The following is a 16,806-nucleotide window of genomic DNA, read 5'->3' as shown; positions in this document are numbered from 1 at the left end:
GGGAAGTTTTATCTCACTGTTTACTTCTGCTTTTCTCCTCACTGTATTGTTTAGCAAATGAAAAGGTTGAAGATATCAATGGCTGTCCCCGGAGCCAGTCTCAAATGGTAAGAATAAAATATATTTTTAGTCTGTGTTGGCACCTCTGCACTTTCCTAAAATGCCTTTTTAATAATGATTTATTTAAACTGTGAATAGTCTGTCCCACGTTTACCATAATGTCCTAATGCTCATATAGTGTTCCCAGTACTTTTTTTTTTAGCACATTTGCTTAGTGTTTGTCGCTTCATTTCTGTGCTCACTAACTTTGAATCTTGAGGTAACTCAGCAGCAAAACTTTGTCACTTCTAATTAATCTAGAACTGCCTCAGCAGACCTGTCTTCTGATGATCCAGATAACTTCATTTAACTTCCTTTTTAAGGGCAGTAAATCCAAGCACAAATTTTCAAGTGGAGTCTTGGTGTCTGGAAAACTGGTTTGATGAGCAAGACTTGCCAAATTATTTTTGAATATAAATAGCCTTTTGGATTGTCCACTGTAACGTCCAGTTAGATGCACTGACTCCAAGACTTTCAGAAATAGTACTTTAGTCATATAGCTCTCTGAGCTATAGCTGGCAGCTGCTTAAAGACATTTTAATACTCTCAGGCAAGAAGCATTTTGTGACTGTGATTCATATGCAGTCTTATTAATCTTTTACTGTGTTTATGGCTAGTCAACGACAGTTAATAAGATAAAGCCTTAGAAGGCTGTGGAACCGACAGGTACAAAGTCTGAGCCTCAGTAACATCACCATGCATTTACTGAATCATTTGCAATACAAGACATGCTCCCCCATGCTGAGGACTTTGCCTTTCTGATCACATCCAAATAGTACATGAATAAGGTGCACAACTGTGTAGCTGGCAAGGATTTTGGAATATAATGATTTGGATGAGCTTGCATAATAGCAAACTGCTGAAGCTAGGCTTAAAAATGGAAATGGAATAGGGAAAAAAAAGAGATTTTTCGCTGCATTTTTTAAAGGGGGAAGGCATTTGCAGCTTTTTTCTACAAAGATGTAAAAGGTAAAGAAAAAAAATTATCAGTGAAGTCAGTAATTGTATTTTTCTGCTGTTACTTTTCAGATAATGTGCAGACTTATTCCTATCTTTTTCTCTGGCTTTCAAGCTTTTTGAAGCAGTTTATAGTAAGAACATATGCAATTTCCTTAATAATAGTTATTATTTTAATTACTCATATTACAGCAGCACCTAGTGGCCCCAGCTGGGAACGCGGGGAACTCCAACACAGAACTCTAATATTACACACACAGATCAAGAGATAATCACTTTCTACTTTAATCACATTAAAACCTGCCATTCCAGACAGACAAGACAAACAAGAAGAGGCAAAAGCACAGAAAACTGATATGATTTCCCAAGGTTATGTAACTGGTTAGAGACCATCTAGGATTGCTTAGGGACCCACCAGTCTGATGTCTTTTGAGCTTCATTTCCATGAGAGAAATCTGAGCTGCAGAGAGAACTATTCACTCCAGCTTTGCATCTCCAAAGCAACAGCAATTGGGTGGGTACGTTCCCTGTTTACAGATAAATCTTTATGTGGCATAAAGGGATTCTGGATTTCATGTCTAGCTCTGCTGCAGTTATGGGGGAAGCATGGTCAGTGCATGCCCATGCTGCAGCATGTGGGAATGTCTCGGCAGCTCCTTCCATAAGCCCATCTCTCAGCTCAGCCAGGTCAAAGAATATGTCTCAGGTGTTCTGAGGCTCAAACCTTGTACTTCAAAAACTGCTGTACACAGTCACATATCAGTGTTTGCACAGTGGTAAGGTGTCACATTTAGCCATTTTAACTTAATAGATATATATTTATTTATCTTTCTTTGATTCAGTCTCTTTACTGCATTTTTGTATCTCTACAGTCTGATCAGACTTTTTTCCTGCCTTTTTACATACCAATTTTATACTGCTGATTTATTTGACTGAACTAGGAAATTTAAAATGTACTGAAGTTAAAGTAGTTCAAATTTGTCAGCATTCCTCTCAGAACATTTTAGAGACCCCAAGTTTTGAGCCTGCTCTCCATTTGTTTCCTTTGGGTTGTGCATTGATCTAACCTAGATGAAGGCACCATCATATTGCCTTTTCAAGGAATTGAATGGCAGTGCTTAATTTTATTAGCCTACTCAGTTAATGATAGGGCATTGGACTCTTGGGTGTCTGTAATGGGCAGAAAAATAATGTGGCAGAAGTCAAAGCTAGTTTACATGTTTGATTACATGTTTGATGTATGCCAGTATGTACCAATATATCCTGTTGGGATTTGTCAGAATATCAGCCATCAGACCAGCAACAGTCATGATATTCTTACAAAATGTTTGTTAGCCATTCACTTACTGCTTTTTAACGTTTTTAGTTAATAAACCTCAAAAATCCCACCACACTTTTCTTTCACATATGTTTTTGTGATCCTCGCTCTCATAACTTGCAATTAAGGAGAAATGTTTTCTGTATTCATCTGCCATTTGATAGCCTTCCCAGGAGGGAAGCTTAAAAGAAGCTAGAAAGCACTGACATGGATTGTCTGCTTCTGGAAACACTTGATATCCTCTGTAGATGATATTGATATCAATTCATAATTAATCACTACCAATATTCCCAAATTCTGTTCCACACACCATTTGTTTTTTCCTCTTGCCAATGGCTTCATCTTTCAAATTATTTTTAAGGCATCTCGATTCAACTGTTACTTTAATTTGTAACATCTTAAAATGCTTATTTTAAATATGCATAAAATGCTTCTTTTTTTAGTTTAGTCAAGGCTATTGCAGTGTCTTGCACTCTATGCTTATGCTGGCAATGATATGTAAAATACTTGCAGACAAGTTGAAGTGGCTCTACAGGCCTAAGTTCTTAAAAATTAAAACCTGTGAACCTCAGCAGCATCCAGTTTCTGCATAGTTAGCTTTACCAGGAACCACGTGGCTGTCATTATGCTCACACATTTGATATCACACACAGAATCTGAGAACCTGAGATGTACCAGGGAATAAATTATTTCATATAGAAATCTCAGAAACTTTGAATAAATGAAACTTGCTAGAGAATTGACAAGATTTGCTTGTTTGCTGAGTAAATGTACTGTGGTAAAAAGAGTTGGGTGATTCTTACAAATGGTTTTGATAAATACAATAAGGATGTTAAACTCTGTGTTTAGAATCGTCATAGAATGGTTTGGGTTGGAAGTGGCCCGAAAGATCATCGACTTCCACCCCATCTGCGACAGGCAAGGACGCTTTCCACTAGACCAGGTTGCTTAAAGCCCAATCAAATCTGGCCCTGAACACTTCCAGGGATTATAGCGTACATTCTCTGTCTACAGTGTCATATAGACTGTTCTGCTTATCTGCCTGTTTTGTTCTTTACAACCATGCATTCAAGAAGGAATATGACACTGCAGCTCTTTTTTAAATCATCTTTTTCAATCCCTTCAATGGAAAATAATACCACATTCATGTCTATCTTTTCCTTGTATGAATCATCTTTATTTAGAAGATAATGGTCTTTCAGAGGTTTACCTTTTGATTTCAACCAAAACCTAATTCATTTCTGCTTCTTTAAGCCATTTGTTTGTTTAATTTCTGTTATAAGTTCCCCATCATTAGAAAAAACAGGATAGTGTCCTCGATAGAAAATATGTTACGAATATTTTCTTTAATGGTCCAAAGATAAAGAATAAAAATTTTTTGTCCTCCTGAACATATTAAAAATGTACTGGAAGATCTCCAGTGTTTTGACTCTAACCAGATCATACCAAACATATTGTAAGCAAGCAGAGCATCAGATTTAATCCATCCTGGGGTACTGAGGGAAAATGCAAGAGAATCAAAAAGCACTGGACTGAAAATCTTTTTATGGTGACTTTTGCAGTATTGTCCCTAGAGAATTTTACAAAACTAATGTTTCTATTCTTTCCTCATGCAGTCTACAGTTTTTTAGCTGCAGAAATAGTAATATAAATTCAGAGTTGCCAGAAATCTTTGGTATATTGCTTTTCAAGTTGATTTTTCCTTCAGAGATTGATGTTCTCTTATTAGCTGTTTTTTCTTCCTTAGAATTAGCTCTTGCTATTTCCCATGAGAACAGTCTATGCCAGTACACATATGCACAAAAGCATTCTTAATTTCTGTGAGAGTTGCATGAAAATACAAGGGAATGAGAGTCTTGTTTTGTCAGCTGTGCAGGTTTGGTGTGCTTAAATGAACAGAGCATGAGACAGTAGTCTCATTTCCATGGTGTATGCTTACATATTTAGTTTTCAAAAATTAAATTAGTAGCCTGAAGTGTAAATCACTCTGTTCAGGCAAAGATGCAGTTTGTGTAAGAGACAGGACAAGAGAAACCAGCCAAAATAGAGTAGTTACAATCTTTGTTTAAAGACGTCAAAAGGAATGGCTTCTCACAATATGGGCAGGAGAGAGTAAGAAACTCATTTCCCTGTCCTCTGTGGTAGGTAAGAGGTATCTGGGATTAAGTAATGGAGTAGCTTTAAGAGGGAAAAAATGAAAGTACTTTTAGAGAAGGATGGCAGGTTTACAACAAGATATCTAGGGAAGTGATCTCAGTAAAGCCAGAGAAAAATTGGTAGTAATTAAAATTTGAGCTCCTGTGAGACACTCCCTGTGTCTATAGATAGGAAAGCTAAAATTTTAGCTGTGTTACATAGAAAGTATCTGCAAGACAGTCATAGCTTGTGTGTGGGTGTTTGAGGGAGAACAACCTCGAAGAACATGCCCAAATGTGGACTGTGTGGAAAGGATCAGAGGAAGATTAAGAGTTTTGCTCGCATTGGCAACCAGTGAGAAAGATAACTTTAATTTCAATGACAGCATTCTGATCTGGAACAGAGAAAGAAACAGGATTCTTCCTCCAGTGACACTGTACCTCTACTGTGGATTCTTGTAATCCAGGTCATTGACTATTTGGCATGCCCAAAGCAGGAATATACATAATTGTATCTGCCAGGGAAGTGTTTAATGTACAACATCAAAAACAGCATGTAGGGGCCTTTACCTTTTGTACACAACATGTGTACAGCTATGAGAAGGCTGGTAAGCATGATTTCTTCTCGATTCTGTCCACTTCATGGCAATACAGGTGGAATGCCATATGCTTTGCCTTCTTGTTTAGACTTAGCATGGGATTTTCCAATGTCATCTTAAAATTCCCCTCTGCTCTGCAAGTCTCCCTGTCTGCCAGGTGCGTTCTAAAAGAACTGGTCACACTGGAGATAAGCAGTCAGTCATGCTTGTGTTATGACAGAACTTTCTCTTATGGGCTTCCTAAGGTAAAGTAAAAGACCCTCTTATCTTGAAAACATGTTTCCTCTTGGAGGAGATCCTGCTCTGCCTTACTTAGAAATCCACGCTTGGATTTTTGTTCCCATTGATGAAACCAGTTTGGATAAAAAATAGATCAAATGGCTCCTAGTTGCTCTTGATATGGTAACTGTGCATATTGTCAATACCTTTGTGCAACCTCAAGCCAGGGTATTATCCAGAGGGGAGTTTTTTGAGGACATTTTGCCATCAGTGAAGCTTAGCCTGTCCCTGCACATTACCCAGCTCTCAACAATTGCAACTCTTCCTTGGACTTTGTAAGTAGCCACAGAAATATCATGCTCCCCATTTCCTGGGATGAATTTGTCGTGGTAATGAAGAGTTTATATGTTCTTTGGTGTCTCTCCACCCCAGGGATTTACTTACCAGCTAATTCTGCATTTCTGAATCTAGTTTTTGTGGTTTGGCAGAGTAAAGCCTTATGGAATTCTTTCTTTGGAGTGAAGTGTGAGTAAATAAAAAAACATTGGAGCCACATTGATGACAAATACTTCTTTCGTTTCATGGTTTATTCTCTCCTACCTTGCAGCAGTGGCACTTCTAGAATGAAACAGGCTAAGCTGATATAGCTCCATTATGAAAGGATCTAAACAGATACTTATCTATGAAGAAAATGACATGCTGTTGTATGAAATACCTCTTTGGCTAGTTTGGATCAGGTGTCCTGTCTCTGCTTCCTCCTGGCTCCCCCTCCCCCCTGACAGAGCATGAGACTCAGAAAGTCCTTGGTCAGAGTAAACATTACTGAGCAACAACTAAAAACATCGGTGTTATCAGCGCTGTTCTCAGGCTGAGAGTCAAAAAAACACAGCACTGTACCAGCTACTAAGAAGGAGAAAAAATGACTGCTACTGCTGAACCCAGGACACTGTCCTCAGCTGTTCCAGGGAAGACCTTGGACATGTCTGACACATCCAGCCACTTGCAATCCACTGTATACAGTCTACAAGATAGCTTTAGATTTGCTTGGCATTCACTGGGTGTTCAATCTGACTGTCTCACTGAGTTCCCCTGTATTTCGTTGGTTGGTGATAGGAGTGTAACTACTAGGATGCATTTTTGTTTAGCTCTGCTCCAGGTTTATAGAGCCTTAAAGCTTATACCTGTTGAGAAATCCTGTGGTATACAGTTCATATGTCATGTCATGGAGCTCAGAGTAGCGAGAAATTAGTATCTAGCCTTCTACACATGCAGTCGCCACCTAGAAATAATGTGGATGGCACCAGGAATCTGTATTAAACCCTCTTCCATGTGTGGGGAAGTGTCCACTGTGTTGAACCAGTGTATTGAGCTTCAGGTTATACCTGAGTGTTTTTAATTTGCTCAGGGAACTAAACATTTTGGAGGGTGAAATGAGCCCTTTCAAACTCTTGAATCATAAAGGATAAGTGCAGGACAAAATTTCACAAGCTGACCTTCAGGACTGGACTCTCCCTCTCTGTTTTAGACATCAACAAACCCTTTTAATAAACTTGTATGTACCTTACAGGGGCCTATGGCTTTTCTGGGTAATCCTGTGTGCCACAGAATTTAAAACTTTTCTGGTTAACAGCAATACACATAGGAATATCTACAGTATAAAAATATGAATAGGTAAGGCAAATTGAATGGCTACAGAAAGCAACATGTCCTTCATCAGTGTAGAAAATGAAGTTTATTTTTTGTTTACAGATGAAATTAATGACTAGAATAAAAATGAAAATCAGAGTTTCAAAAACAGAGGTGTGTGGTACCCCAGAGAATAAAATAAAAGGGCAAATGAAGGTCCATTAAAGGATACATTATGTGAATAATTGTGGCAATACGAATGGAAAGAATAAAGAAAGGAAAGAGGACAGAATTTCTGTAAGGGTAAGGTTAAAGATGTTAACGTTAAAGATGGTTGACATTCAAGGATGAAGATGTTGCAATTCTGGTTCCAAGTTTTGCTGAAAGATTATTAATATTATTAACATAGTCAGTTTGAATAAGATGAGGGGAAGTTGGTTTAGCATGGAACAGGCAGAGGAGGATTTTTTCTGCTTTTGTGAACAAACTCTGAAATTTATAAAACCTCTAGGAATGGAAGAGAAAATATAGATGGGGTGAGAGCTGGACAGACAAGCAGAGTAACAGTTTTGTGGGAGAACAGGCATGTTTTTATTGTGAGGAAAGAGGAAGCTAAGGAAAGGATGTGAGAACTGCTGCAAGTGTTAGAACTAGTAGAGCATAATGAATGGGATGCTTCATCCATCCTGCCTAAGGATGTTCACGCTTGGAAAGGAAAGGCAGAAAGCAACCAAATCATCACTTTTTTTGATATGATTTGATTCTGGTTTGGCTTTTTGTTAGACCTCTTTATACTACACTGAAACAAGTAGTTCTCTTTATATCCAGAGAAGATTGAGAACATTAAAAGAACCACAGGATTTATGACAATTCCTCTTCACAGAGCGACTCAGAGTTACTCACTCGCATCAGGCACTGAGATGCATATTCCCCTGAGTCACTCACATTTGACTGTCTGAAGTCATAAAAGAAAATGCCACAGGAACACATCCTGGGTATTATTTTACTAGGCTGGGAGAACATTATTCATTAAACAGAAATTGTATGCAGCTATTAGCTTTTTTGTTTAGGCCTTCAAATTCCCAGTCCTCATAATGTGTGGAATCACATGAGAATAACTCATCTAGATGTTAATGAAATAATCACGTCAATAAGAAGTACTTGTACTATGATGGTATCCATGAAACATACTGAGATATTAGGTTGGGGTTGGATTGCTTGTTTAGGGTTGCTTGATTAGGGCTGGGATTAAGTTTATGCACATTTTGCTTTTGTAGACCAAGACTGCTGAACTCAGAAAGATCTTTTTGTTCCTTAAAATCAACTGTTTTCCTTCATACCTCCTCCCCCCACTCCTGCACGTCCCCAGCAATTCCTTGAACTCCCCCTCCCTTTAATCTATATCTGGAATATTCAAATACCTCCATGCAACTGATGCATGCCTATCTCATGTCTTCACCCATCTCTCAACTGTGTTTATCAGGAATGTCATTGGATTAGAAACTTGATTTAAACTGTATTGGGAGGATATAGAGAGATGATTTCCCCCCCCATCTGGAGTTAGCTTACTATGCTCTTCAATTTTTTGGGTTTTCTTTTTCCCTGGAGTTTTGGAATTGATCAAATATATAATTGTGATACAGTTGCTTAGACAAAGAGATGATGAATAAATGACCTTAAAACCTCCATTAGTAGAAATTCACTGGAAATTTGTAACATGAACATGCGGTTAAAATACATACATACAAATTGACTATGACATGCTTTTTAGAAAGCACCTGTTGGGTATAGTCATTAATACTTTTTTTCCCCGGATAGCAGCAGCAGGATTACAGTAAATATGTGTGCTTCATGATGATGTATTTTTATCATATTCTATAGGGAGAGCATGTTATAAATATTAGGAATGTCTAGAATGTTCAAGGGATTTAAAAATAGAGAAGAAAGTGCGTGATGTTTAGCTGAACACCAAAAATGCATATTTAAGCTGAACAAGAAAATAAACAACATCTCTGAAGTGGTTTTATTTTACAGTATATCCAAACAAGGCTTTTTGGTAATTTTGAGAATTTGTCATCTTTTTTAGATTTTTATCAAATGTCTGATTATTTTGGAACTGTGGCAAAATGCCCATTCTCTTGTGGTTATAGTTGAGGACTTCTATTTAAAGATTTTCTAACCACTCCCTTTACAATACTTCTGATCAGACTGTTTTTATAATTTTGTGTGCTATATGTTAGTTAAGAAAGGTTATTGCTCCATGTCTATGAAGTCTTGAATTTCCTCAGAGAGGAACATTTCATAACACTAGAGTCCCATTATCTCTCACTTATTCTTCCTCCTAAAATAACCTGCCACTGCCTATCTGTCTTGACAATGGGGATTGAATTCTGCAGCTTCAGTAACATGCAAGACTACCAAGAAACAATGTGGACCTGTGTTTCAGTGTGTAGTGCACACATATGGATATGCATCCATGTGAAGTACTGTGGGGAGTTCTGATGAACCCCAGTGATTTTATTCTTTTTGAAAGACATTTAAGTAATTTGCTCTGCCTCTCCTTTGTGAATGAAGTTTTGTGGGAGCTTTGATATTCGGGAGCTTTGACAAATCATTGTATTTCCTGGATTTCCGTAAGTTTGAGATTGCCACTCTTCTACAGAGTTGACAGAGCTACTGTCTCTGTTCCTTAGGGTAAGCCAAGGTGTATTAGACATATTTTGAGATTAAAGAATTGATTTCTGCAAACGGTAAATGAGGGCACACAACAAATATGAATATCATCATCTTTTATTTGGTTGGGCTGGAAAATCCAACTATTGGGAAGATGTTTTAATAGAGATACAGGAACTGTGCATCTGTCCATAAAATGCCGTCTGTGGTGTAATGTGTAAAGCAGTAGAGGGTGCCAAAAAGCAACAAGTTGTGGCTTCCATTGTGATTAGTGGAAAAAGAAAGGGATTGTAACTAGCAATGTTAGGGTGGAACAGGGTTTTGCATTGTGAATTCAGATGCACGAAGGGAGGGAAGACCTCACGCTTCTTGTAATGGTTAAGCATTTACATATGCTTAAAAGTAACACTGTCCAATAAATTGTCAAGCTTTTGGAGGTATTGTGTAGTACATTATACCTAGGTGACAGTGCTTGTCACTGAATCATCTTTTAGTGGCTATACATACCAAGTATTTCAAAGCTTGGCCTTATAGCAAAGAGGCTGACAAGACAGGAGGATAATAAAGTAACACAGAATGTTCCAACGATGCAGTGTGTTAATTGCAGACCAACACTGTAATAAAAACCATACTGTCCTTCTATATTTGTAATTGTTCAGCTCATTAAAAAAGATTTGACAACCTCCCCCTGCTCTCCTACTGGAAAGTCAAATGCCAAAATTTTGATGTCAGAGAAAGACTTTTTGTCAGCAATACTGCATTACTTCCAGAATATATACAATTTAATGTTAGAAAATGAAGGGAAAGAACAGGCAGTAGGTGAATACTGAAAAAACTATGACAGTCCGGATGTCTTTTCCCACTCTGCCGTTGATCTTTGCTGGAACAGGAGTTGCCTACATCTGCTGCAGCTAAGTGCTAGCCTGTTTCAGGGAAAGAATGCCAAATCTGCTTTATTTTACAGTGTCTTTTACAGATTCACCATTTTGGAATTCCTTGAGTTTTATGCAGATTAGCCCATCTAACCTTCCACTTTTGTTTGGCAGTAATTATCCATACAGAATAAACTCCTCTTTGAACCCTGTTGCAAATCCACCTGCAGCCTCTCCCCAGTGCCCTTGTGCTGGCACATGTGAATGAGCGCACACTGCTGCATCAGAGCAGTGGTCCCTCAGGTCAATATTCCCTCTGAGAATGACAACGTGACTTAGTAAGAACAATTAACCTTGGCAATTTTTTTTATCCATCCTCCTCCTCTTTCCCAAATATCTAAAGTTATTCTATTAGGGGGATTAGAGGGTACTTCTTTGCTTGCTCTTTCAGTGTTCATTTATGCACTACTATTGTGGTCATGATTTATTCCATGAAATGTCAAAATTAATTATCCTGTATTTCTCAGAAAAAAATTCGTATCTCCTACAATCATGCAGATAGTCATGGGACTATGCGTACAGTAGTCATGTTTTTTCATTAATTGCAATTACTGCTCTGTCAACCTGCTCCTGCTGTCAGGACTCCACGGATCCAACCGATCTGGAATGGCATGAGGTGCCATTAGGCAGCTGAAATTCTGTATTACAACAGGTTTTAGCAACACTGAGCTGGACTTAAATTCTGATGTTAACTCTAAATATAGACTCTGTTATAGCTGGTGACCCTATTATGGGCAATACTATTGAGGTATACATAGGTAAACTGGCTTAAGATAGCAGTAGAACAGGCAAGTTGTCACAAAGACTGCTTATTTCAACAGCATTAACTAATCCTTTTTCATGTAAAGGCTTTAGATCTGGTTAATTAAAATATTAACACAATCTTCTTTTTTTTTTTTCTTTTTTTCATATACGTTGTCTGTTTAAATCCCCTGTGACCTGAAACTTCATATGCAAATCTTTAGGATACAGTGCAACCATTTTTGTTTCAGCAGATATAAATATATAAATACAGTAATCTATTTGGCAGCTTTGTGATATGCAGGAATTATTTAAAATGCTCCTAGTCTGAGGAGTCTGTTGACCATGTGATCAACAGATGATCATATGACATAAATCAGAGCTATACTTACTTTCAGTTGGCCCAGTGTCTGGATATGAATTAGTCTGGGCAGCGCTCAGTTTCAAAGTCCATCCAAGATACTTTTTTTGATTTGTTAGGACCTGATTATATTCAGTCTCACAAATTGATCGCAAATCAATTTTTGCTTTTTGAAGAGTTTATAGAAACTTAAAGCATTTGTTTACCTATGCAGTTTTTAGCAATTCTCTCAGGTGGCATCCTGACCAACATCAAACCTGTGTAGTACTAAAAGCTGAAGTCTTCCTGAAATAGAATTACGTTTGTATTTTAGCTTGTAGCTTTTGTCAGTCTTTAATTCCATAATAATTAGAATATGCTTTGTTTAGGCTTGTATTGTCAGCTAATTGGACCCTTGTCTGAATTATTCATACCTCTTGATTCTTTGGAGTTTCTTTGGAATTACAATGGGAGCATACCAATGACATTTCCCTCTAGGGAAAAAATGCCGCAAGAATTTTCTTTGTCCCAATGGTTACTACACTGGAGAGCTGAGATCTATTTGCATGTGAAATAAATAACAGTTCATGAAGTTAGATAGCTACAGTTTTGTGTATTTTAGCTGCACACAACTAGCTAACCAGCATCCCAGTCTTGTGGGCTGTTGTGCCTGTCACAGATTTTCTAATTCCTCCCAATAATAACTCTAATTTAGGTTTGAGGTTTTTTGTAAAAGCTGTCAGCTCATGGACAGATTAGCAATAGCACTCCACAGTAAACATATGTGCAAGGGTGTCTTCACAGTTCTCATATATATAAGGCTTCTGTTTGGATTTCTTAGCATAAACAGTTTCAAAAGATTTATATCATTGCATCGTATAAATTACTGTATTTGAAGATATTTCCTCCCTCCAAAGCCCAGTAAATGCTTATTTATCAAGTAATACTGGCTGTATTTTGGAACTTGAAAACATTTGGATAACTATTTAAAAAGTTGCTTCCTCCTACACTTCACACATCATTGGCTACAACTAGATTGAAGTGACAACAAGCAATAAGTGTTTGTTAAGGCCTCATTTTATAGGCTCAAGCACTTCAGAAGTTTCTATTACAACATTTGGGTAAGAAGTCAAGAAAAAAAATCCTGTCCCTATTGAACTTAAAAGCAGATATCCCATTGCCTTCCGTGATTCCAAATCTAGACACCAGATCATGTGGAAAAATTTTCCCATGTTTGTGAGGACATAGCAAAGAGATAGGTAACTGTGAAGGATATTTACTGGCATCATATGAGAACATATACAGCATGACCTAGTATTTTCTTGTGTATTATGCTAAACAAGGTATAAAAACAATGACCAAGTACATTAGCAAAAGTGAAAGCCTGAGTCTGAGCCTTTCATATTATAGCTATGGCTTTTAAAGATGTCTCATTTAATTTGAGTAGTTTTAATAACCTGTAACATCAATTCAACATCTGTTTTGTTTCTTTTGAATCTTTTTCTGTAGGGCTTAGGTCAGTTTGAGTCAGTAATGCAAAAACGAAACTTAAAGGAAAAACAGTGACATATATTCTCTCCTGCATTTATCTTCCTATGTTCTAGCTGGAGCACTAGCTATATAACTTTAGATCTAAAGAAATCTCTGGGCTGTACTTTTAGAGGTTGCTAATAACAAGTATTTTTATCACTTCTGATGAGGTCAATGTTCTATAAATATTTTTCAGAGTAATATGCAAAATATATCTAATTAAAAAGACATCTTGAATATATACAAAATCAAAAGGCCAGAAGGATAGGAACGAATTTTCAGTGTCTCTCCTGTGCAAGCAGTAGCATTAAGACTTCTGGTGTAGTCAAAAGGGGGTGTTAAAAGAACGTAAAGTGCATCTGGATGGATTCCATTTGCAAAGCTCAAGAGATGCTGTGAAATGCCTCATTGTTTACCTGTTTACTTCTCTTTTAAAGGATTTATCAAATCACAGGTTGTAATTGCCCTTATTTCTAAAAGATGCTGGTTTTGATGAGCTAAATGAAATTGCTATGTACTAAATGGTGCAGTGGTGAAGGAGAGAACTGGAATGCTTTCAAAGGTTTAATTAAACCTAGTAAATGAGCACTCTGTTGTAGACTCTCTTTTGACCTAATGGAGAGAAACTCCCTTTTTTAAAGAAGCATGTGTTTTCACATTGCCCTCCAATTTTCAGAAGTTGCCAAATTCCATAAATATTTAGACATTTGGTACCTTGCTGACTCAGAAGAGTTACATAACTAAAAAAAAATAAAATTGTAGGCAGGCTCACTGAAGTGATGCATTGCTTTAAAAAAGCACTGTTTAAACAGAGTTCCTTTTATTATTGCCTTAAACCCCATCATCCCCAGGTAATATTTATCTTCAATTTTGTGTTCTTAGTGCATGTGTAGAGCTCTTTCACGGTGGTTGTGGTGGCCACAGGTTTGTAGAGATGAAGGGTAGGGGGTTACTTTGAGATTCTAGAAGAGCATTTTTGCCTAGTCTTTGCTGTTGACCCATGCTGCTGCAGAGTCTTATTTTAGCTTTCTAAGAAATTAATGCAAGATACTGATATACTTCCATGGTTTTCTGAATACAAATCCAGGATTCTATTCTAAGACCAAATCCAGCACTATATATTACAATCATCAATCCAACACTTTCTTCTCACTATTTCTATTGCAGCAACACAAAAGCAGAAATTACCATCATTGTATTTTGTGCTTTGCAATGTCTGCTGTAGACTCCTGTGTAGCAAATGGTGACAAGACATAGAGAGTGTGTAGAAAGGAAGACAAGAGAAGCAAGATCACATGATGGTCTAGGTGAACAGAGTAAAATTTTGCATTCTTATGTGTTTCTTTTTGTTGCTTATGGATAGAGGGGTTTTTGTTTTGTATGTGAAATGATCTGCAGATGTTCATAATGATCTGCTTGGTCATCTAAAAATTATGATTATGATTAATGATTTTGTTTAAAATAATCAAATTGTTCATGAACTTGTTGATGTGTACAAATAGAAAAAAAAACAACCTACCAAACAAATTCTATTTGACATTACAGAGATTATCTCACATCCACCCCAAGCTTTCCAAGCACCAGGTCAGGGACTAGGTGAAAGACCTACAACAATTGTCACATTCATGTTCCTGACAGGACTGACAATAATACATGCCAAAAGGGATCCATTTCCCACTGTAAAATTTTCTTAAAAACAATACACACCCCAGCTCATGCTCTGACCTCAACAGTGACCTCATACATTCTTTTATCAGCAGGTCAGTACATATGTCTGTTGAATTCTCCAAGTATTTGAGAAGTTAATTTGTTTTCACATTTCTGGGTTTACTGGTCATGTTTCGTGTTTGGACTACATGTTGGAAGAATCTGATGTGCATGTTCCTTAATATCTGCTGGAAAAGGAAGTAGAAGGTATTTCAGTTTTAAATAAAACCATCATCTTTTCCTCAAAAAACACCACTAATAATTAAATAACTCCAGCATCATTTCCTAAAAATTTTTGCCTGGGAGGCCTTCTACATACCAGTAGTTATTATCCTCTAAGGTAAAATTCTCCCCAAATGCCTCCAGTAAATCAGTTTTTAATTTGCATATACGATCTCTTATTGCAAAGTCAATGCTTAGTTTGGAACAGTTTGTTGGGCTGATGTTACATGGTTCACTGATATTTTTATTGAATGCTACTTAAACTGTGCTATTACAAGTAATGAGGAGTTAGTTAGAAAAAAGCTAAGCTGAATGTGTGTGCGTGTCAGTGTATTCTGCTTAACACCCTAAAATGCACTATAATTTCCATAGAAAAGTGGAATGTGCTTTGCATCTGGGTGAGGCAACAGGCCACGTGCAACAGCAAGTAAGCAGAACACACGTAGTATCTCCCAGCAGGACTGCTAACACCTGCTTTAGCTGGGTGGGTTTTCAAAGCTACACCGGCCATGGAAACTTGATGTTGCCTTCCAGTATAGCTAGAGAAAATTACGGCAATAAACTGTCGTGTTCAGAGCTTGTGGGAAATAAATTATCAGAACATAAATAATGTGATTTTTAAGTTTCTGCTCTTCTTTGTGCTTTTGCAAGTTTTACTGGCGAGTTTGTTTATCTCCCAATTTTCCTTTTCTTCAGTCCATTTCCACAAGGTGAACTGAGAATTCATGGCAAATTTCATCCAGTCTCAGTAGCCTTTGGTTAAGGGAACAGTGCAACGTACTGCCTGCCTTACCAGCATCTTGCCCAGAGAATATAGATGTGAAATTTGAAGAAGTTCCTTACTCGGGTCACTAAGTTTTGCATTAGTCTGAGGCACATTTTTTCCCATTACATTTACTTCAAGTTTTTAGGAATTGGGTGTATTCTGTGCTCTTAATAAATGTCCTTATTAAGTAGTAGTAGTAGTAGTGGTAAAAATATTTTTTATTGCATAGTAATACTATTTACAGTTTCTTCACAGGAAATCTTGATGGAAATATAAGGACTTTCAGACAGTCTGGCACAGTAATAAAAAACTTTTAGTAGTAATTTAGTATGAACACTTATATATGTTAATAAGCAACTTTAAAAATGCAGGAGACAAGAAAAGAGATGGCTTTCTTTCAGATGTGTTAAACTAGTATAACCTGTGCAATATAATTAAGAAACCAGTTTGCTTGTTATTGTTCAATTATAATACTTGTAAAATAAGTCCATAGGAATTTATTTCACATTGTTCCCTTTGAAAGTCTTTAATCCTACTCCTTTATTGTAGCTAGGGTACAGATAAATTTGAAGGAAAAAAAAAGACATTTTCTGCAGCAGGATCATCTCTTTTGGAATACCTGGGAATCAGCTATTGTGGATAAAATACAGAAATACAGTCTAGTGAAAATATTACAACAATTTTGTAAGTAAAATTTCATGTCATCTTTTCACAGAAAGCAGATAAAACAGTAAAGTCAGATCAAATGGGGTGCATGGCATAGTACGTGTTTCTTATAATGATTGAGGTTACTGATTGGTACTTTTCAAAACAATTAACGTAAGTCTTACTATGTTATAACAACTTTTTATAATAACCTCTTATAGATTAAATGCATTCTGCGCCACAGAATATGTACAATTAAGTTTTTTTTCTGTATTTTGATTTTATCTTTGATTGATC

The 16,806-nt window shown here is 37.0% G+C and overlaps 1 protein-coding gene across 10 annotated transcripts in view; it reads left to right on the top strand.

Annotated features, from left to right (window-relative positions):
* The window catches only part of NAV3 (neuron navigator 3), a 544,137-nt gene that overhangs the window by 358,953 nt on the left and 168,378 nt on the right, over window positions 1–16,806 (top strand). For all 10 annotated transcript variants that reach the window (XM_057429345.1, XM_057429347.1, XM_057429346.1 and 7 more), the window contains one exon: window positions 55–107. In XM_057429345.1, the coding sequence (XP_057285328.1) occupies window positions 55–107 (53 nt within the window). The remainder of the gene's footprint in view (window positions 1–54; window positions 108–16,806) is intronic.

This window comes from Pezoporus wallicus, unplaced genomic scaffold (genome assembly GCF_028554395.1).
Source record: "Pezoporus wallicus isolate ANWC-B61680 ecotype Strahan unplaced genomic scaffold, APGP_CSIRO_Pwel_v1 contig_5069, whole genome shotgun sequence".
NCBI lineage: Eukaryota > Metazoa > Chordata > Aves > Psittaciformes > Psittacidae > Pezoporus > Pezoporus wallicus.
This window is presented reverse-complemented; position numbering and strand designations above follow the sequence as displayed.